Source organism: Cygnus atratus, chromosome 11 (assembly GCF_013377495.2).
Source record: "Cygnus atratus isolate AKBS03 ecotype Queensland, Australia chromosome 11, CAtr_DNAZoo_HiC_assembly, whole genome shotgun sequence".
NCBI classification, from domain to species: Eukaryota; Metazoa; Chordata; class Aves; order Anseriformes; family Anatidae; genus Cygnus; species Cygnus atratus.
In genome coordinates this window covers 7,376,661-7,397,056 of record NC_066372.1, presented here as the reverse complement: position 1 = coordinate 7,397,056, position 20,396 = coordinate 7,376,661, and the positions used below count along the sequence as shown (strand labels likewise).

The 20,396-nt window shown below is 38.6% G+C and overlaps 2 protein-coding genes across 4 annotated transcripts; one reads left to right on the top strand and one right to left on the bottom strand.

Moving 5' to 3' along the window:
• Positions 1-1,571: 1,571 nt before the first annotated feature.
• RPS27L (ribosomal protein S27 like) lies at positions 1,572-4,924 on the top strand. Its single transcript, XM_035554123.2, has 4 exons — positions 1,572-1,706; positions 1,841-1,949; positions 3,544-3,654; positions 4,730-4,924. The coding sequence occupies exons 1-4, from the start codon at positions 1,701-1,703 to the stop codon at positions 4,756-4,758; spliced, it is 255 nt and encodes an 84-aa protein (XP_035410016.1). The 5' UTR covers positions 1,572-1,700; the 3' UTR covers positions 4,759-4,924.
• Positions 2,502-16,283, bottom strand: LACTB (lactamase beta). 3 transcript variants are annotated; one of them, XR_007708740.1, is made up of 7 exons: positions 16,004-16,283; positions 15,387-15,453; positions 12,963-13,153; positions 12,277-12,622; positions 10,521-10,686; positions 5,248-9,206; positions 2,502-2,620 (listed from the first exon to the last, which is right to left on the bottom strand). XR_007708740.1 is itself a non-coding variant. In XM_035554110.2 (6 exons), the coding sequence occupies exons 1-6, from the start codon at positions 16,247-16,249 to the stop codon at positions 8,663-8,665; spliced, it is 1,560 nt and encodes a 519-aa protein (XP_035410003.1). In that variant the 5' UTR covers positions 16,250-16,283; the 3' UTR covers positions 5,063-8,662. The 3 variants fall into 3 exon arrangements, 1 of the variants encoding a protein (XP_035410003.1); XR_007708741.1 differs by lacking the exon at positions 2,502-2,620 and adding an exon at positions 3,661-4,505; XM_035554110.2 differs by lacking the exon at positions 2,502-2,620 and having other exon boundaries at positions 5,063-9,206.
• Between the last annotated feature and the right edge of the window lie 4,113 nt (positions 16,284-20,396).

Sequence of the window (20,396 nt, the reverse complement as noted above, 5' to 3'; positions counted from 1 at the left end):
CATCCTGTGTGCCCCTCCTTCCACAGAAACCAATCTTTCATGTAAACTGTGAATCTAAAGTTGTCCTCAAGCACTACAGGGTCCTTGCAGGAAAGACATTTAAGGAGGGAGAGCTAGGAGGAAGAGGTGCAGGAGAACCACACTTCAGAAGTTCTACTTTTTTGTCGTTGGTGGTGGTGTTTTATTTGTGGTGAAGTTATTTTGTTAACTAAACAAAATCATAATTCTCCTTCAGACTCTAACTCAACCTCTCCTCTCCGTCTGTGCTGTTAACTGGGTTAGGCTCCTAGCTTCACAGAACAGCATGCACAGGACAGCATGAATTACAGCCTTTCATATTAAAGTCCCCATGATAAAGCAAAACAGACTTGCGAAATACCTCCCCGTGTCATCATCACTCAAGAGCGTAAGAAAAAAACGCTAACACAACATTAGCCAATGAAATGCCTTGAAGCACTACAATGCATGGCTCTATTCTTGCAGAATAATGCAGGGTTTGGGGCATGGAAGGAGGTACTCTGAAAGTGTACAGCAGCAGCACTGGAGAGGCCATGCCAGCTTTGAGAATACTGTTGTGAGAAAGGTATGCCTCTATGAAATTCACATCTTCACTTGTGCACATGGCAAACTTTTAAAACAAATTTTGTTAAATGTGTGAGTTCTCTTCAAAAGGGAAGTGGCTCTACATGCTGCCTGTTGTATGTTTTCAGAAGACTTTTCACACTAAGCAATTTTTACAAGGTCTATTTCTGCCACTTACTGGGCTTCTAATGAATTACACTTCTAAATGTTCAGGATTTGATTCAATTAAATCCAGCAGTCTTTACAGATTACATCTATGATTGTTTTTACTGACATGGGAAAAAAAATACTCAAACAAGTAACAGAATATATGAAAAAATGTTTCTGCATTCCCACTGTGATTTATTCATTTCTCATAGGTTCTCTAAATGCAGTTAAACACAGAAATTCTTCTGTATTTTTCTTTTTGACCGGGGTGGGAAACTGCAAAAGAATATCCCGGTTCAAGTAACACATCATTTAGCACACTAAATGACAATTTAGCATCACACTGCATGACAATTTAGTCAACACCTAAAATAAAAGCATATGGGACTTCTAGATTTATTACCTAAAAATTAGAATTAAGAGCTTGATCTCTTCACCAACAAAGATATGAAGATGCCTTGCAAAAAGAGAACTACCTGAATGCTGATGTTGTTTCTAGCACTTATATTCGACTATATAAAACCCTATGTTAGAATTTCTAGCAACTACACGTGACTACATAAGAATGCTATTTTGGAAGTATATTTTCCCTATGCACCACATTCATCTGTAAAAGGGAAAACGAGCAGATTTGTTGATGAGAGAACTGGCACCATATTGCAGCTTTTGCCTTCCTCTGTGCTTCCTCGAGTTCCAGTTGAATCCCAAGGCGCTGCTGCCTGGGGGAAAGCAGCAGACCCTCCCCGGGAGCCCGTGCGAGCTCCTAGCACGGAGTTACCCACGCAGCACCCGTAACCTGCCGCACTCCCAGCGCCTCCCGGGGCAATGGCGGCCCAGGCCCGTCACGGCGGCCGCCCCGCGCCCCGCCCGCCCGCCGCCAACCACCGAGCCGGGTCCGCCGAGCGCCCAGAGCGGCCCGAGCCCCGCGCCCGGCGGAAGCGCGGCGGGCAAAGGGCGGCGGCGCGGTAGCCATGCCCGTGAGTGGCGCTCCGGGCCCGGGCGGGGGGATCGGGTCCCGGTCCCCGCCCTCGCGCCCTCTCTAAGGGCGGCTGGGGGCTGGCGGGGAGCGGGGTTTGACGGCGGGTGCGTTTTCTGCTCTTGCCCTCCACAGCTGGCCAAGGACCTGGTGCATCCCTCCTTAGAGGACGAGAAGAGGAAGCACAAGAAGAAGCGGCTGGTGCAGAGCCCCAACTCCTACTTCATGGACGTCAAGTGCCCAGGTAAAGGGCTACGCGGCTCGCGGAAGGACGGACATGGGTTTTCGTGGGGCTCTGCATCACCAAAGAGGGGATGCTTGTTCTCTAAACGTGGTTTACGTGTGCTGTGGGGGAAAAAATGTACTTTTCTTTCTTTAGACTAAAAGCGTTCTCAACATTTTTTTAGAAATTAACTGAAATGATCCATTTATCTATTTTTCTAGCGGTCTAAAACAGGAAAAACAACATAATCTTTTATGAAAAGCTGGTGGGGGGGGGGAGACAACCCCTCAGATCTGCACCTCTGAGAAGTGAGATGACATGGGTGGTTTAAATCACCCATGGCCCAAGTTTCAAATAAAAACTAACGTTTGTTTTCTTCCTTTTGTTAAGTTGGTTGGTTCTGGAAGAACAGCCAGAAAAACACTTCACAAGGACACATACAGCTGCAGTGTACACATACAACCATGCTAAGGTGCAGAAATCAAATGTTGTAACTTACCTCCTAGACAGTACTGCAACATTAGAAAGTGATAACAGTGAGAAAACAATAGAAAAATGCATAGATTGACTTACTCATAGATTGAGTAGTGATCGTCTTGACTTGAAGGAATTTTTCTTCCATTCATTTTTTTCTTATTATCCTATTTTTAGTAGTTTAGATTTCTAAGAAGCTCTCAGACATTGTTTTCCATCTAAAAGTGAGGTAAAGTCATTAAAACTGTTTGGAAATAAACTGTTTACTTAAAAAAAACTCTCATCAAAGAGCTTTCTGAGGACCTTCCTTGTGACGTGTACTTTTATCCTATCTTTCTGGGCCAGACATGCTGAAAATGGCATCTATGGTCACCCTTATCTATTTCTTATATCCGCATCTGGATTAAATCCATTACAAATTGTCTCTCCTATTCCTCCTAATTAAAAATACTTTTCAGGGCAAATAATGAAAGGCACACAAATTCTTTTGCATAAGAAATTCATGAGATTGATCTCATGTTTTCCAAAAGTTGTAGAATTTAGAAGTTAAAGTTTTCCTGATGCTCGTCTTGAATCTGGAATGCACTGAAGTTATTCTATGCACGTCTTTTGGTGTAAACATGGTGCTAGCCTTACAGAATACAACTGAGCATGTGCCTTATGTGCACTAATTATTAAACAGAAAGCAAACAGTTTTGAACAGCAGTGCACACATTCACAGCTGACAGACTTGATCAACGCTCAGCAATGTTCTACTACAACAAATAATTATTTATTTATCTAGAAGGTTCTTTTATTCAGCACAGAAGGCTAGTCTAAGATGAAGATAAGGTAACCAGCTCCTACTTTTTATAGGACACATACTGCAGGTAAATTAGGGCTTGTCAGCCCTCAGGCTCTGTTGATGATTTTCACATGGGGAAGTGTAACAATTTCATTCAGTTAACTAATTTGCTTTTCTATGCATGTCAGTAAAAACAAAGAAGTGTTTCAGACTACAGTAACAATGTTTTACTCGGTATGCTTTGTAACAAAATAATAAATTGAAACAAGTATATTTAGGGTATCTGGTTGAATTACACATACATTTATAAACATGCTAGAAACACTCAGTGGAAAGCTTAATAATGCTGTTTTCCAGGGTGCTACAAGATCACCACTGTATTCAGCCATGCTCAGACAGTAGTTCTGTGTGTAGGCTGCTCAACTGTCCTGTGTCAGCCTACTGGGGGAAAGGCTAGGCTCACAGAAGGTAAGTAGCACTGTTTAAGCAAGCCCGATATTCCAATTAAGACTGTGTGTTTATGTAGTGATAGTCTGCAAGTCTTTTAGCTTTGATTTATGAAAACTGATACCGGAAAGCTTATTTTTCAAGATGCTTAGTTAACTAGTAAAAACATTGTTACTGGGCCCTAGCCTGCAAGTTTTTCTGCGCTTTTTGTTTTTTTTAATAGCTATGCAGATAGATATGCCAGGGAACTTGGCAGCTACGTTTTGATCAAGCATGCTTGATATTTGATGCTTTGATTTGTATCTTCTTTCAGGCTAACACTAGACTAAAGGTTATTTATTTCTGAACTAATTTTAAAGGGTTAAAAAAGTTACCATTAAAGGAGTAGGGTACTTGGGCTAGGTTAATATGATTCCATGCCACTGCTAGTCAGTGGAGGCTTGCTTGTTTATTTTTAAACAGTGGTGCTGTAAAGCAGTTCACATTACGTAATTGAAATTTATATAAATTTTAAGGGAACAAATAACCACTCTTAATTACATGCAGATAACTGGTTATAACACTGATGTCTTGATCCATAATCCAATAGCTAGTATATATGAAAAGCACTGGAAACACACAAGGGTTTCAAGAAATTTCAAGAATGAATCCAGACTTCACTCACCTTACATTTAAAGGACAAAGTTTAGTATACATATATATAGTACTGCTTGTACCACGTAATACTATACAGCAGTAGTTTATATGAGGATAGAATACCTGAAATGAGGCTGTTGAGCAGTTGAAAAGGTACCAACACTCCTAGCTGCTGTTTCAGTTTAGGATTTGTACCACTAAGAGATAGACCAGTAGACTGGAACTTTAGAAGACATCTCAAAAAAAAAAAAGTAGTAGTACACCTGAGGCTTAGCATAAAATGAGTTCAAGATGACCATGCTGAGTTAGAGTAAACTTAATGTGCTAGGTAGTTACCTCTTACGGTACACAAAGTTTAAATTTACTATGCAGTTTCCCAGCTTCAGTTGGGTGAACAATTTTTCAATGTCATCTAGCAATTTAAGACTATTCATATTTCTACTTGTTATTTTTTTTGCAGGCTGCTCCTTTAGAAGAAAGCAACACTAAGTATTCTTTTCGGCATAGGGCTTTGGATACGTGTTCCTGAAAGCCTTAGCTGTTTAAGAAAATGTCTGTTAATATAACAGTGTAATTATGATTGATTTTGTAAAAATGACATGGTACTGGTGACTGATGAGCTGGAATCTTTTTCAATAAACAGACTGAAGTGCAAGTTTGTGGACAACTGAGCTCTATTTCTATAGTTTTAAACAGAGTACTATAATTGGGTGTTGTCATTAAATATAAAAATCTGAACCTTGGACTTGCTGCATCCTTCCCTAGATTAATCATCAGCAGTGTTTACCATATGGTGACAGACTGCTATAAGAGTACATTTGGTATATTTTATCACTGTAGCAGCTCTGACTACACGGATTACAAAGGCTAGACAGATTTAAAAAGAACACGCAGCTTATTTCCTTTCACCACTGATTTAGTCCCTTTACCATGTCGTGGAACATGGTGATAGTTAATCTCAAATATGAAATTACTCACTTATGTTCAGATGTTTTTCTGGAATGCATGGCTTTCCCTTCCTCTAATCTGGTCTAGAAACTGCACTCTATACTGAGATTCCTACACACACACACACACAAAAAAAGAAAGCGTTTTGCAAAATACTGAAAGCATTCAGGATAGAGAAGGCATATGTCATACACCCAACAGTACACAAACTACACTAACAGCTGTGAATGACTAGGACAGTAAAACCACGCTTATTTTCAGTATTAAGCATGGAAGTAATTACCTTTTTGCAATAAGGAAGCAAGTTTTTAGTTAGCTCTTAAAATCAATCCCTGTCTAAATGGCTATTCAAAAATGGAAATTTCTTTTTAAAACCATTATAAACGCGTCAAGCATGCTACCTTACATTTATCTCGTTTTACTACATGAAGTCTTGAGTTACATGTCAACATCTTTCAGAATATCACCTGTCTTGGTGGCCTTATTATTGGGAATTTCTAATCAACTTGTGTTTTTTTTCATAAAAAAAGCGGTAAATTTCTAGTCAATTAAAAAAACTGATACTGTAATTCAGTGCATTTGAAACATGTTTTATTTCAGTTAATTCACACAGCGAATACTGATAATTACTGATGCAAAAAGTAGGTGTTTGATACAGAAATAGATGCACCAATTTTGTACACATGCCTTTAAAAGAAGTACACTTTTATGTCAGCACCACACTGTTTTCACAATAAAAGTTAATTTAAGAGCATGTGAGTCACCTAAGTTGCTCTTAATTTACCAGTTTCCCCCATTTCATGCCAGTTTATCAAATAACTGGTTTCAGAACAAAGATGACAGTAGCAATATTAAATCACTTGTGACCTGACTACATGTGCTAATAGCCAGACTGATTTCTAGTCACCCATACCTGCTTTCTCTCCCACCCTGACCCCAACATAAGAACTTAAGATTTATGATTAAGTACCACATCAGAGAAAGTTACTGACCCATTTTGCTACAGGTGCTGGAAGATGAAATGTAGAGTCCATAACATTTCCAGTACTGTACATATGATAACAGACTTTTAAAGCCTTAAGTTACAGGAGATAAAAATAATGTGGTCTTCACATATAAGAAGGTGGTGGCTAAACATATTCTATGATGGGAACAAGAGGCTTGTTAATATCTTAGTGTTAAAAGTATCTTACGACACTTCTTAGCATTATTCACCTTCTTACATACTTCAAACATTTGCATTTATTACTTTCAGTCATATGTAGACAAGCATAATAATAGACCTACACCTTCTACACGCTCAGTTTTTGTCTAAACCCAGTCACAATGGTCAGTAAGTGAAATTTGTTGCTTCTGAAGTACACAAAGTTGTTTCTGAGAATAACTACTATTTGCAAAATAAATGCATCATACAAGAAAAGTCTGCTAAAGTACAATGGATCCTAAAGTAGCAGCGTTACTTTTCAGAGTTTCTATAATTAAAATATTCTATTTGGTCAACTTCTGTTCAGGTATTCTTGAACATGGAAACAACTCAGAACTACTTACTCTTGTTCCCTGTGTAAAATGGGCAATGACTTCTGCTGCTGCACGTTTACGCAGCTAGTCGGTGCTCGAGACTGGAAAAAAATGCTGCCTTTGAAGATGAGTATCTCCAGTATTGAATTGTCAAACAATATTAAAGATTCAAATGGGAGTAAGTGAATACATTGCATCACCAAAGGCAAGTTTGTTCAGAAAGGTTTACCTGGCCTGCCTTTACTGATTTGATATCCTTGAGATACCAAGACAACCAATAATTCATAAATACAAAAGTAAAATTTTGGTGGGCTAGAAAAAACAAATAGTTCAGGTGTAACTTTTTACTGTTTTAAGGCACAACAACAATTAAAATTATGAAGAGTAGTAAAACAGCCCTATTGTCAATTAAAAATGCAGGTAGAGCACTGACACCTCAAAATAATAATAATACATTTCTTGGTTTGTCTGTCTTAGCCAAAAAAAAAATCACAGGGAACAGAGCTGACAACATGGTGTTTCATCACATCGCAGGCATCAACTACAAAGTTAATGCCAAAGAATAGTCATACCTGCATCTTTCCCAAGCTATCTTTTCTCAACTGTTATTCAAGACATATTGCTCTTTATATTCAGCAAAGCAGAGCTGCTAAACGGTGCAGAGATGTAAGTATTCAAACCTTTTCTGAAGGATGCTTTTTTTTTGTCTCAATATGGAAATAATGTCTGATATAACTACAAGGGAAGTAGAGTGAGCAAAAAAGAGCTTCGGTGATCATGGAGATCTTCCATGCCATTATGGAATATATAAAATTAATATAATCAGCTATTATTTTATTTCTCTCAAAAAAAAAAAAAAAAAAGATAATACTTATCTGGAAGTCTACCACAATTTCTTGTTCGGCTTTGTACAAAAGTAACTCCTTGAGGCAGGTCTTCAAAATGGAGAAAAGGATGGTTTGGGGAAAAAAATAAAATAAAAAAATCTCCAAGTCTTCAAGACTTCTACTACTGGCTTCAAGAATGGGCTTTAAATTTTACTGATTTCAGTTCCTTATTCCTGTATCTTAAGGAACATCTACATTCCAGAATACAGTGCCATTTCCAGCTACAAGCTACCATTTCTAGTACTGAAGTAATCATGTCTATCATCCAGTAACAATGAGACTGACAGCTCATCATATCGTGCTATTTGGGAATACTCACCTGTGAAATAATACCCTTATTTCCACGGTACAGTAATCTCATGTTCTCTGTGTAATAAAAATGGAAGTGAGAATATATAAATAACAAATGGTTTACACACATTATTTTAGGCTCATTTCCTAATTCTTTGCAATCTGTAACTCCGACAAAAGTGTACTTCTGGTACTTCATTCTGGAGGTAGCTTTGTTTTTTGCTTTTCAGACAAATAAGAAAAGCTGTATGTAAAAGTACAAAAGTCAACACCAAAACCATTTTGAAGTAATAGTGAACGGTTCTGGCAGACCTGAACTTTGAAAATAATGAATTCAGTCTTTACATGCCCAAATCAAGATGTGCAAGTTGTTCGAAAGCTTAATATTTAAGGTAGATAACTTTTTGTTGTACTCAGCACAAGAAACCAATGCTTTTTTTTTTTCTTTTTTAATCTTTGTCAAGTACTTAACTAGATGAGGAAAGAAAACTTGCTACTAAAGGGATAGTTTGCACAGGTAATGCAGGAAGTCAAATTTGACTGTTACATTTTTCTTTTCTATAGGTTAGAAACTTCCCTGAGAGATGAATTCCAGCCACACTTAAGTTCTGCTAGTGGTGCCACACTTAAGTGTACTGTTGATACTTTTTCCTCATGTATTCTTACGTATCTCAGAGTCTAATTTGATCTCCTTCTCCATTTTCTATGTTTCAGTACAGTGAGTTCAGTTACATATCTCTCTCTTTTTTTTAATCTATGTATTGTGCCCGTTTTTCTTTATCAAATTCCCTTGCAATCTTTAAGGCAGTGCTGTTGAGGGAAACTGATTGCATATTACAAATAATACTAACAATCACTCCTCTAGGTGGTGCCACTAGCGCAGTGTCTATGGCTTCGGAGTCCAGATCTTCAGGAAGAATCAGGAGGACACTACTTGCCCCCACTGCACCACCTGTATGAGATGCATAGTGTCTCTGCTGTCTGCAAAATCCATATTGTTGCTTTTTCTCTACTACAGCCCAGGCCATTGCATATTTACCATCCCTGTCCCATGACACTTCAGTTTTTGGCACTGGGGTCCACATCATTGCGACTGTGTCTGGTTTGAGGTACCCAGGAAGAAGTTTGCCACTACTGTTTTTAAATTGTCCAGCTTGGTAACTGTACAACAAGGCATTTCCAAATTTCAGAAGGTCACCTACTGATGACAGAAAGCCTCCACCAGCCCATTTGTAAGAGTTGTCCACATATGGTGCATTTACCAGACGTCCTTTTTTGTTGTAAACGTAACACCTAGAATTCAAGGAAACTCGTCATCTCAGATACTATGTAATACAACCTTAAAAGGGCAAACTGAGCATGTATTACCTTTGTCTCATGAAACTTTGTCTTTAAAGCATTTTCCTTAAGTGTATTTCATTTGTAGAAAAATTAACATAAAATTCAGATGGGAAAAACAAAAATTAAGCTTAGAAGCTTAGTTTCAATGTAAGTACTAATCCTTCTACTTCTTATTAGGATACACTAAGAACGAAGGCAATATACAAGTAAGAGACCGGATAGAAACCTGTAGATCAGCCAGCACAGGACTTCTCTCAAATCCCTGTACTAGATTTAAAGTGTTTCAAGGAAGAGGAATCTTATTACTACATTGTGATTATCACACACAAAACTGAAACTTCAGCAAGTCTTACATGGACTGTTCTGAGACAGTAGTTTTCATTTGTGATTGGTTTCTCCCCTCACCTCATTACAGTTACTATATACAACTGAACATTCTGAAACTACTAACAAGAGCGAGGGTAAAAAGAGAGTCTTGCAAAACCTTTCATTAAAATGCAAATTGGGAAACTACCAACTATAAATGCAGAATGAACAGCGCAATAGGAGTACAGAACCTCTGAAAATTTGCAAGCAAAATAAACACCAGCTCAAAGCATCTTAGAATACAGCAGTAAAACTACCCCTAAAAGATTACCAACTGCTGTTGTATATTTAGTGTCACTTTTATAACAGTTAACAACACTTAAATATAAGTGCTACTATAAACCTTGAATCCAATTTGTTCATAACAACTTCTACTCTGTCAGAGCACTTTAAAATCCAAACTTTTAAGAAGTTTGAACCTCATTTTCATGTTTTTTTTTTTCTATAACCTGCTTTTTTGACTGTTAGAATCTTCCTCCAGCAACAAAATTTAACAAATCAGGTGTCAACAAATCAGAGTGGCTCAGTAAAATAAGGCTCCAAACAGATGAGAAACTCAATCCTTATTACTCCATTTTCATCTATTTACACTTACCTGCTTAATTGTAACCAAACTAAATGCAAACTTCCAAGTCACCTCTGCCACTTCCCTGCCACATAGATGCCCTTATAATAGGAAAAACTTATTTCCCATTCCATAATTTCACATTAATTGCAGAACCAATACCGTAATACTAACATAAAATCAGTTAGTTACATGACTAACTTTGAAATAACATAAGCCACTTCTTTAAAGACCTGACCAAAAAGAAATAGCACACTCTCAATTCAGTTTGCTCGAAGATAGAAAGAACAACAATCACTGTAGAAAGAACAGAGTAAAAATTCATCCTTGTTTACCTTGCTCTGTTATATATCATTGCTTCATTGTCATCTAGTACAGTTGACAGCATATCCAAGTCACGAAACATTTTTAGCATATAATCTGTAAATTTTTGTCCCGAAACTCTCTCTACAACAGCACTTAAGAGGGTGAAGCCGTATGTTGAATACAAGAACTGACTACCTTAAAGAAAAAGGGAAAAAGGTTAGTTTCATGATGCTTATGTTTTATACCATAGGCATCCCATTTAAGTAATCACATGTGCAAATAAAGCTATGTATAGCAATAAATAATCAATTTAAAGACCCCACCCCCAATTTTAATTGGATGTAAAACACTTGCTTATGATACTGGGTCCTAGAAATTGCTGTGTGGCAGCAGACAGACGCTTGCTAAGTGCAGGTAGCTCTGAGAGCAGCACTAAATTTTTTTTTTTTTTTTTTTTTGAATCTGCATGTACAGCCAGGTTTCATGCTGAAATATAAAGACTGACATTTAACATTCTTTACACGCAATTTGCCATATTATTTCTAACAATGATATCTGGATTTGGAGAGCTGAAGCAAACCACGAAATTACTTAAGAGTTGCTGAACTACCTAACTTGTTAGCATCTGTACTATAAAGACAGAAAGACAACAGTATACTCACTCAAGGTTTCCCAAGGCCTTACTCACTTTTATCACTATGTCTATAGTTCTATGTTTCTAGTTCTGGAATATCCTGGAATATTATATGAACAGTAATGTGTATTATTTTAGACAATGTTTCCTGTTTTTAATCTTAACTGGTGCTAACACCTTTTATGAAACATCCATATATCAAGCAACAGTTTTCATCGAAGTGTCCAGAGTCATGACAGATCCCTTACTTGATATGATTCCTACAACCCCCAAGATGGTATATGTTAGCTTCTCAGCCTTCCAATCCCTTGCCCCATAAACACACATTATTTACTGTTTATCAGCAATGGGTATCATTTGTCTATTAACCTAACTCATTTAGAACGTACACCTGAAACTCTTCGAAGTCCTCTCTACAACTGAATTATATAATTCCAATAATAACAAGCCTCGGTAGTTCTATGACTTCATTGTCTTTCAATATAATTATTTAGCTCTGATCTGTTGCCTCAATAATGTTGTTTTTGGTTCATATCTAGAAGGTCTCCAGAACATGAACACAACAAGCTGGTATCTGCTTACAAAATACTTTGTAGACATAAAGTTGTTAAAACATACTTTGAAATGATATTTTCATAGCACTTAACTGCATTACTCAGAACTCCTAAGAGAAGTTTTATTTCTACCTGAGGTCCCACCTTTGCACTATCTTGGACTCTCTGTATTACCTTTTACCTTTTAAGACTAACCTACATCCTTTTTTGAACCTGCTTGATACTGCAGATACACCATGAGAAGGTACCCATATAAGCATAATTTTTTAAGTCAGCATATTATTTAAGATACCTATACAAGATAGATATCCATAATTGAACTAGTGAAGTCCTGATCAGTTCAGTCATCAAAAAAGTTGTCAGCTGAAGGACAATTACATGACTACACAGTCTGTATAGATCAGCCCAAATATTTCTCCACTGAGCTTTTAACAGGGCACAGGAAAAAAAAATTAACAGAACCAGTGTTTGTGTGTTTTGCTTAAGTTCTATTTATTGGACCCTACTAACCTCACTGCATATAAAAACAATTTGAAACAAACAAACAAGAAAAATCACCAGAAAAGTATATTTTGGTCTAAAGGAGTAGTAACTCACCTGGTTTGAAGAATAAAGGATCATTTTTAAATATTTTCAGTGACTCAATCACACTTTCGAATTTTTCCTTCAAATAATACTCCTCCTGTTCAAATTCCTTATCTCTCTTGCCAGGTTTTGAATTTCGGCTTTTTACTTCACCTTCGTGTGCTTTCTTTGGTTTGACAGAATCAGTTTTTTCAATGCCTTTACCATCCTTCTCTTTTTGTTCTTTATCCTGATTGGGTTTTGTTAGTTTCAATGCTCTGTTTGCCTTTTCCTTTTCTTCCTTTACTTTTGCAATATCTTTTTCATAGTGACGAATCCCACTCAGGTGTGAAACTAACAGTCTTGTAGTAATAGTGACCTAGGTAGAATGAACAACATGAGCTCTGTGATTAAACACACAATGCAAACTGATTCACCAGAAAGTAAAACTCAACATGAGGAAGGGACAGAGACATAAGAGCTTTTAAGCATCGTGTATTAAAAGGAGTTAAAATAAATAAATAAGTATATGCACACCACACACTATAAAACTGAAGATCCAAATTTCCAGTGTTTCTTTTTCAAGCAGCAAATATCAGTACTTGTCTATATGATTTCTGGTGTTTTACAGGAAGAGGTAATACAGCACTTGTACACATATGGCTGTGCAATGGCAGGAACAAAATCCAAACAAGTGTTAAGAATAAACAACTATGTACCTTTTCACCCTCGTAGACCTTTTCTGGAAATTCAGGGACGTATTTCTGCACTGGAGCATCTAGGTCCAGTTTCCCCTCTTCCCACAGTTTAGCAATGGCCATCATGGTAAGACACTTGCTAATACTAGCAATTCGCATGATCGTCTCTGGCTTACATAAAACACGATTCTCTACATCAGCATAACCCAAACCTTTAAGACAATAAAAACAGCAGTAAATACTTTTACATAGAGACATGCTGAATTATTTGCAAATTACTCGATTTATTGGCACCTCAAAATATATTTCTTCTAGCTGAACTGAGAAATGAAGCATTGTAAGCATGCTCCTGCTTCAATTAAATGAACAACAGTATTTAGTAGGATAGGTTAATCAGAGCCCATGGTATTAACCAACATTAATTAATCATTAATTAATGATTAAGTACACAAAACAAACTTAACCCTAAACAAGATTGAAGATTAAGTCAAAATTTATACTCCTGAGGTCAAATATTTAATGTAGGAAAACTAAAGACGACAACACATAGATTGTAAAATAATTCTCCAACAGTCCTAAATACTCTTTTATTTCTCTAAAATAAAGGTTAAAAACCACTAAAAGGTCTTATTTTATCAATACAGAAATTAAGAAATTACTCAAAAACCTCACAGCAATTACCTAAGCTGTAAAGATGCACAAAACAGTCTGTTTCACCACCTTCTAGCCTGACTTCAATGAAAAGACAACTTAAGAATCCCCATATCAGTGTTTTCCCTATATAACCAACGCATGAGTAGCACTAACTGGAATTAATGAAGCATTACCAGACGCCCAAAGTAGTCTTCATTTTGAGCTGGGTTTGAAGAAAACATGCAAGTGATGTTTCAGCAGAAAAAGCTATGAAGTACAGTGATGATACACTTGCAGCTTTCAGTACAAACACATTTGTAAAGCCTACAAGCAATGCATTGTCTGGCTATATAACACAGTAGCCTAATAGTAAACTACTCAGCAACAAAACTTGCCAAAATACAAGAAATAAAATCAATTATATCAGTTGCCTAAGACATTTTCTTTCATTCCTTTTATGTAAAATTACTACTTGAGCGTTTGCACTGTGTCTGTGAATGCAAATGCCATACTGCTAAGGAAAATACCTTCTGAAACTCAAATCACTCTCACCAAATTAGCAAGAAAACAGGTTTGATACCAGTCACAACATGCATTTGACTTATACCTGATCCTGTTTTTCCCCCCATGAAGTAGGGAGGAGGAAAACAAAACGAGCTAGAAACCTACTAAAACAATGTTACCCACGTCCCAGCTGCCTTTCTCAAGGCAATGCTGTTTTCTGTATCCACACACAGCACTGTACAGAAACCTCCATCATGGCTTATGCTTCCCCACGTAGTTGCCTTGCTATGGGATATGTAAGTCAGGGTGATAAACCACAACCCAGGCACAAGTTCCCTCAAGTACCTTCCTGAATGTCAAGGAAGGGATTCCACAGGAGTCTTCGAAAAACCTCTGCTTTCGTTACATATAAGCTAAGACAAGAAAAAGCTATCCTATTTGAAAGGTTTTGTGACTGAGTTTGTAGTACAGTTGTCTTTATCAGGCCAGGTACCAGAAATTCTGCTATTCACTTCTGTCACAATAAGAGAAATGGAGAACTATAATCAGCTTTACAGTTATAAAAATATTCATTAATTAAAACACTGTTAGAATAAAGTTAGTTAAAATCTTAGATTTTTTTTCAAATTCTTTAACACCTTCATGAAATACATTTCTTTTTATTACCATTACCTTATTTGTCCAAAAAAGGAAAAAACAAAAACACAACTGATTATGAAAACATTTCTAAAACAGACATTGTATTTTTTATAATGAACATCAAATGTCTACGATGAGCAAAACTGCAGACTATTTAAAACTAACCTGTATAACCAGAACAATCACTTGCAACTTCTGAAAGGATGACAGTTGTTAAATCTCAGTACCTTCCTAGTAACAATCTACACCTCAGCCAAGAAATAGGGGAGAGATCACCAAATGCAAGTCATTATTACTTTGACTGTCAAGTAAGTTCCTAGGGAGAAAACAGGTTTTTAACCTCCCATCACACTTCCACCAGACAACACTACAGGTGTATGCCTAGAGTGCATGTACAGTCAAAGACTGATCTGACAAATTAATGAAAGAAACGTTCTTAAACATAACCACTGATATATACTAGCATACTCGTGAAGTTGGTATGTTATTGACTCCTGGATGTTAACAGAGTTTACCAAGGAAAGTACCACTTCACACTCCCTAGGCACCTGTTTCTGACCACTTTCGTGAGACAAGACATCAAGTGGATGAAATCCTGGCCCGAATGGTGTGTCTGAATTGTTCATCACTTCCCAGGAATACACACAACCGGTAGCCCCACATACTGACCTTCTGACCAGACTTCCTTTCCATCTACAGAGACTCCAACTAGTATACCTGGGATTCCTGCTTCATCCTGCCAAAAAAGAAAAAAAAAAAAAAGTAGTGAAAACAAAGAATCTTTACAGTTAATAAAGACCTTCTCTCCCAAGCTCTAAAGATACAACAGCAATCCTACAATTAGAAATATGCTTGCACATTGTTGCCACATTATAATTGAAATTATATTAAGTACTAGACGGTCCAAACAGGTATAAACTGTTTTCAAGAAACAAAGACTTCAACTCAGCAACTCTGAAAAATACATTTAACAGCATAATAACAACTTAATGAAAATAACTTATTTCATAATTTAATGAACTTAACGAGCCAGACGCACAAAACTCAGACAAGAGTCCACAGGCAGGCCGTGACCAGCACCACCTCCTAAGTGCACGCACTCCTTCCAACGGCTGCGTTTCCTTTTTCAGAAGGGCAGCACGCCTTCAGAGCACCCCCTCTGCAGCCCTCACGGCCCCCCCCGGCTTCTTGCCCCCCTCAAGAACTGCTCTCTGGCACCCGGCCCCCTGGCGGCCATCTTACCGCCCGTGCCCCGCCTCAGCCCGTCCTGAGCGACCCCCCAGCACCTTGATCCTCCGCAGCAGGTCCCGGCTCCTCTCGATGGCCGCGCCGAAGCCCCGAGTGGACGACGCCGGAGTCACCTCCTCCTCCTGCCCGCCGCCGGCCTCGCAGCCCGCCGGCACCTTCACCCCCAGCGCCAGCCCCAGCGCCAGCCCCCAGCCCCAGGGCCGTCCCCCGGCGCCCCCTCGCCGGGTCGCCGCCAGCCGCCCGGGGGTCGCCGCCTGCCGCAGGGCCCGCACCAGCCCGTACATGGCGGCGCCTCCCCGCCCCGGCCCGCCCCGGCCCAGGCGGCTCCAGCTGCTCCCGAGCGCTCGCTCGGCCGCGCTCCGAACGCGTCGAGCCCCGGCAGGGCCGCACCGCCCGCCCTGCCCCTCACGGCCGCTCCCCAGCCCGACCCCACCGCCGGACTACGGGCAGGAAAGCGGGCGGAGAAAGGGCGGGAGGAGGGCGGCCCCGCTGCCCGCCTCAGGGAGCTGCGGGGAGCCGCCAGGTCCCCCTCAGCCTCCTCTTGGCCAGGCTGGGCAGCGCAGGGGTCCTCAGCCCCTCCTCACAGGGCATAACACCAAGACAACCAAACCAAGAAACACCAAACGTTTTAACTGCTAGATGAGCGTATTTAATCTAAATTAATAAGAAATTATTAACAAACGTAGAATTTCCAAATGCCAGGTTTATAGTCAAGTTTCAGCCTACAACAGTGCTAACAGCATCGAGCGTTGGCTCACTGAGGGTTTTCCATGTAGTTGCTCAAAGACTGAAGAGACATGCCAAGTGCCCTCCAAATTACACTTTTAAAGTATCTCAGACAGGTTTTAAAGTATCTCAGACAAGTTTCCTTTAAACTTTCTGCATACTGGTTGCCAATAAACTTTTAATAGCTCTCTTTCTAATGATCTGAATGTTGACTTAATAGCAAATTGGACCGAAGGGTGACCAAATCATAATATTTATTACTCAAGAAAGCAGGAGAATTTTCAGTGGACCGACAGCTTGTGATCGATATGCTGTACATCATGTCAGCTAGATGCAAGCCCCGTCCAATAACCAGGACTCTTGTGAGCTTTGCCAAGTGGATGAGTCTGCAGACTTGGGATCCTCAGAGGAGCCCTTCATTAGCAATTAAGGGGATTTTAAGTGCCTACTGCAGAGGCAAATCCAGAGCCACTCAACAGTGTTTGTGGAATTGTTAGTCCACGTGTCTAACCGGGTCATCAAAACATCTTTGTTAGCATGAAGATACTCAGTCATAAACCTTCCTATTCAACAGTGCTGTGAAATTACTAATTACAGCAGATGATGATCTTAGGTTCCCTCCTTCCACTAACAGTTCATTTCAGTCTTTTTTTTTAATCACTTATTACTGCTCTTCTTTATGATTGCAGACTACCTAGATCAAGAGTCAAATGCAATAGGGAAGGACAGTGAGGGACTGATTTATACAATATGGTCCCAAATGTCCATGATGTTATATGATATGGTCCATGATGTGTAGAAAATCCTAGGGCTGATACTGAAAGTAGCTGAGCCCCTGACATACTTTGGAAAATGCAGTGGTGTACAAACAGTTGAGAAATGATCAGAGTGACCTTTGTTTTCAGCTGTTCGAAGTAAGTCCTTTTAAGAGAATGTCTTTAACTAGACTATTCTGAAAACCTTAAACCTTGCAAATACAAAGTAGATTGACCAGGATTACCATTACATAGCAATGCAGAAAGGTCCTTGTGCTGCAAACCCAGCATCCAGTCTGATGGATTGTGCATTGCTTTGCCATTTCTTTTGTGGAGCTTTTCTGGGGTATCAGGACAATAACAGACACGTATACCCGTTACAGGATTGTTGAACAACAGCTAAGAATCTTTAATAAGATCACTCCCTGAATATTACAAATGTTGACAAAGAATAAAAGTGCTTATAAATGGAAAAAAAAAAAGAAAAAAGGAGCTGTATTTGTAAGCAAAAGTGGGTAACCTGTCCTTCTAGAACTCTGTATATGCTATGCTATGAGAAATTTCTGAGATGCTAACCTAAGGCATATGATGTCCTTCTTCATGTCTGCTGATCTCAAAAACTGCAGAATTTTGCAAGAAGTCAGGCTAAATAGCTTTCATGTGTGAAGTCAAATGTACACCAGATGATCCACACTTCACTGCAGGCATTTATTCTCATTACTGTTTCTCAGTAAAACACAGTTGTTTGTCATGGTACAAATTCATACTCAAATGGTCCAAGATGCTGTATTTGCTTTCTAGTAACTCATTGTTGCTGCACTGAACTGTCCCAGATAGCATTTTGCAGCAGGATGATTCTCTTAATTCTTAATTAACCTGCTTAGCAGGAAAACTTTGACACCACACTTTTGAATATGCCTAAGTCAGAAATAGATCGTGTCATTATTCTCTGATTGCTTTAGTGAAGAGTTTTGCATTAAATCCAGAAGCACAAGATGGCCTGCCCTTATCTGTTGTATCTTGGTAAAGTTCTAAGGTGTTGAGAAGTCTCTACACTCACTAATAGCAATAGAAAATTTTCATTAATCTCCTGAGATTTTAAGTTTTGTAAAGACTTAAACGACTAACTTCTAGATCTAAAAATGTTGAATCACATGGAAAATAGCAGGTAAAAGCTAAAATAGTCAAAAAATGAATCTGCATTTGTGCCAGATAAAGTGAAGAAAAACAGGAAAGCAGCAATTAAATAAGTCATCTACATATTTGTACACAGATATAGGTGAAGCTGATGTTGATGGAAGATACAGAGTAAAGGGATAATGATTCCCTTGATCACACAATGTTTCTAAAGATTATTTTTAAAAAATCTAATTTTGTAAAGATGACAAATAAGAGGAACATTAGGCATAGACAGAAATCAAGCTCTGATTTCTCTTTTTCAGAAGCATTTTCATTTATTTGAGAACCAAGACAATTTTTATTTCCCTCTGGTTTGACACATTCATACAGCAGATGGCAGTAAGAAACTTTATTGGTTTAACCACTTAGCAAAAAGGACAGTTCCACTACAGTTGGATCTCTTGTGGTTGTCACGGTCTTACAGAATGGAGTTGCTCTTATAGACTCCTCACCCATTTACATTATTTGCTCGCTCTTGGTCAGTAAGCAGTTCTCAGGATATGATTTATTTATAAAGTAAGGTAACACCTGCCTGCTTACAGTACATGTACCATTACATTAACACTAAAAACAGTTAGACCCAGCCAAAAACCAGGTATCTCTTCCTGAACAGATATGTAAATAGGTGTGTACTTACAGTTTGATGCTAAGATTCAAGTCTTCTCTGAGCTTTTTTTTTTTTTTTTTTTTTAACTAAGATCATGAGTTGGTGAATTCTCCAACAACTTAGCCCACAAACATTAATCAGGAACAAATCTTGAAACATGCAAAAGATGTCTGAAGCAAGAGAAAAAATAACATTAAAAACATTGGGTTTTTAGACAGAGACCAATGTGCTTATCTTCAGCTGTGTTTGAACTATGATTCAGACATTTGTTTATCTTTATTCCTTGAGGAGTTCAGTTAGCAGCACTGATCCTGCTGTCGTCAGACCAACAGCACAGTTCTGCCATACCTAATGTCCCCATCACAAACAAACAGACAAAGCAGCAGCAGTGGTGGCCCCCAAGCCCAACCAGGAGCCCAGCAGGACCAGTGGCTGGTCCTGCCTTCTAAGCAGCAGCTCATACCTGGACTTATATACAGCACTACAGGTTGGCCAATGCTTTTTGTTGTTGTTTGCTTTTTACACACACCATAAAAGAAATGTAACTCTCCCTAATTTACTCATTTTTTCTGTGTGCTGAGGATGTGTCACTTGGGAATTATTTACTTTCAATAAAATAGAAAATGAAAGTTTCATAGTGCCACATTGCTACTTCCTTTGTTTTATGAGTTGCATGCAGTTTGACAAAAATCCTAGAAACAGGATGGAGCCTGGGAAATAGTTTGCATGTCAGGGAAAGGAATGCTGAAAAGACTGTGCTGGAATTACAGACCATCCAAAGGGCACGCACATTTCTTTTTCTTTCTTCTTTGCAGAAACATTAGTTTTGAAACTCCAGTTTCTCAGGGGTGATTTCCTCATACTTGTAATTCAAAGCCTGCTTTAAACCTCTTGGGACTCAGGAAAAAAAAATGTCATCAGATGAAAATAAGCAATGAAGGAACATTTGGGAAAAATATCAGTGTAAAAAAACAATGACAACAGCAACAACAACAAAAAAAAACAACACAAGAAACCACATAGAATTGTTTCCTGTTTTTCCTGAAGTTCCCCTCCAGAGAGGGATAAACAATTTCATCCCTGAGAATGACTTCATATTTATCATTAAAAATTCAGTTGCTGTGTATAATCTTTTAACCCTCTCCAGCTTTTCTCTCCACTCTG

Bases quoted from the DNA above. Each gene is read 5' to 3' on its own strand.
- RPS27L (XM_035554123.2), top strand. The intron at 1,950-3,543 runs GTAAAGGGCTAC...GCTGTTTTCCAG, and splicing joins CATGGACGTCAAGTGCCCAG to GGTGCTACAAGATCACCACT. The intron at 3,655-4,729 runs GTAAGTAGCACT...TTTTTTTTGCAG, and splicing joins AAAGGCTAGGCTCACAGAAG to GCTGCTCCTTTAGAAGAAAG.
- LACTB (XM_035554110.2), bottom strand. From the start codon at position 16,249: ATGTACGGGCTGGTGCGGGCCCTGCGGCAGGCGGCGACCCCCGGGCGG. The intron at 15,454-16,003 runs GTGCTGGGGGGT...CTTTTTTGGCAG, and splicing joins ACCTGCTGCGGAGGATCAAG to GATGAAGCAGGAATCCCAGG. The intron at 12,623-12,962 runs GTACATAGTTGT...CATTCTACCTAG, and splicing joins AGGTCTACGAGGGTGAAAAG to GTCACTATTACTACAAGACT.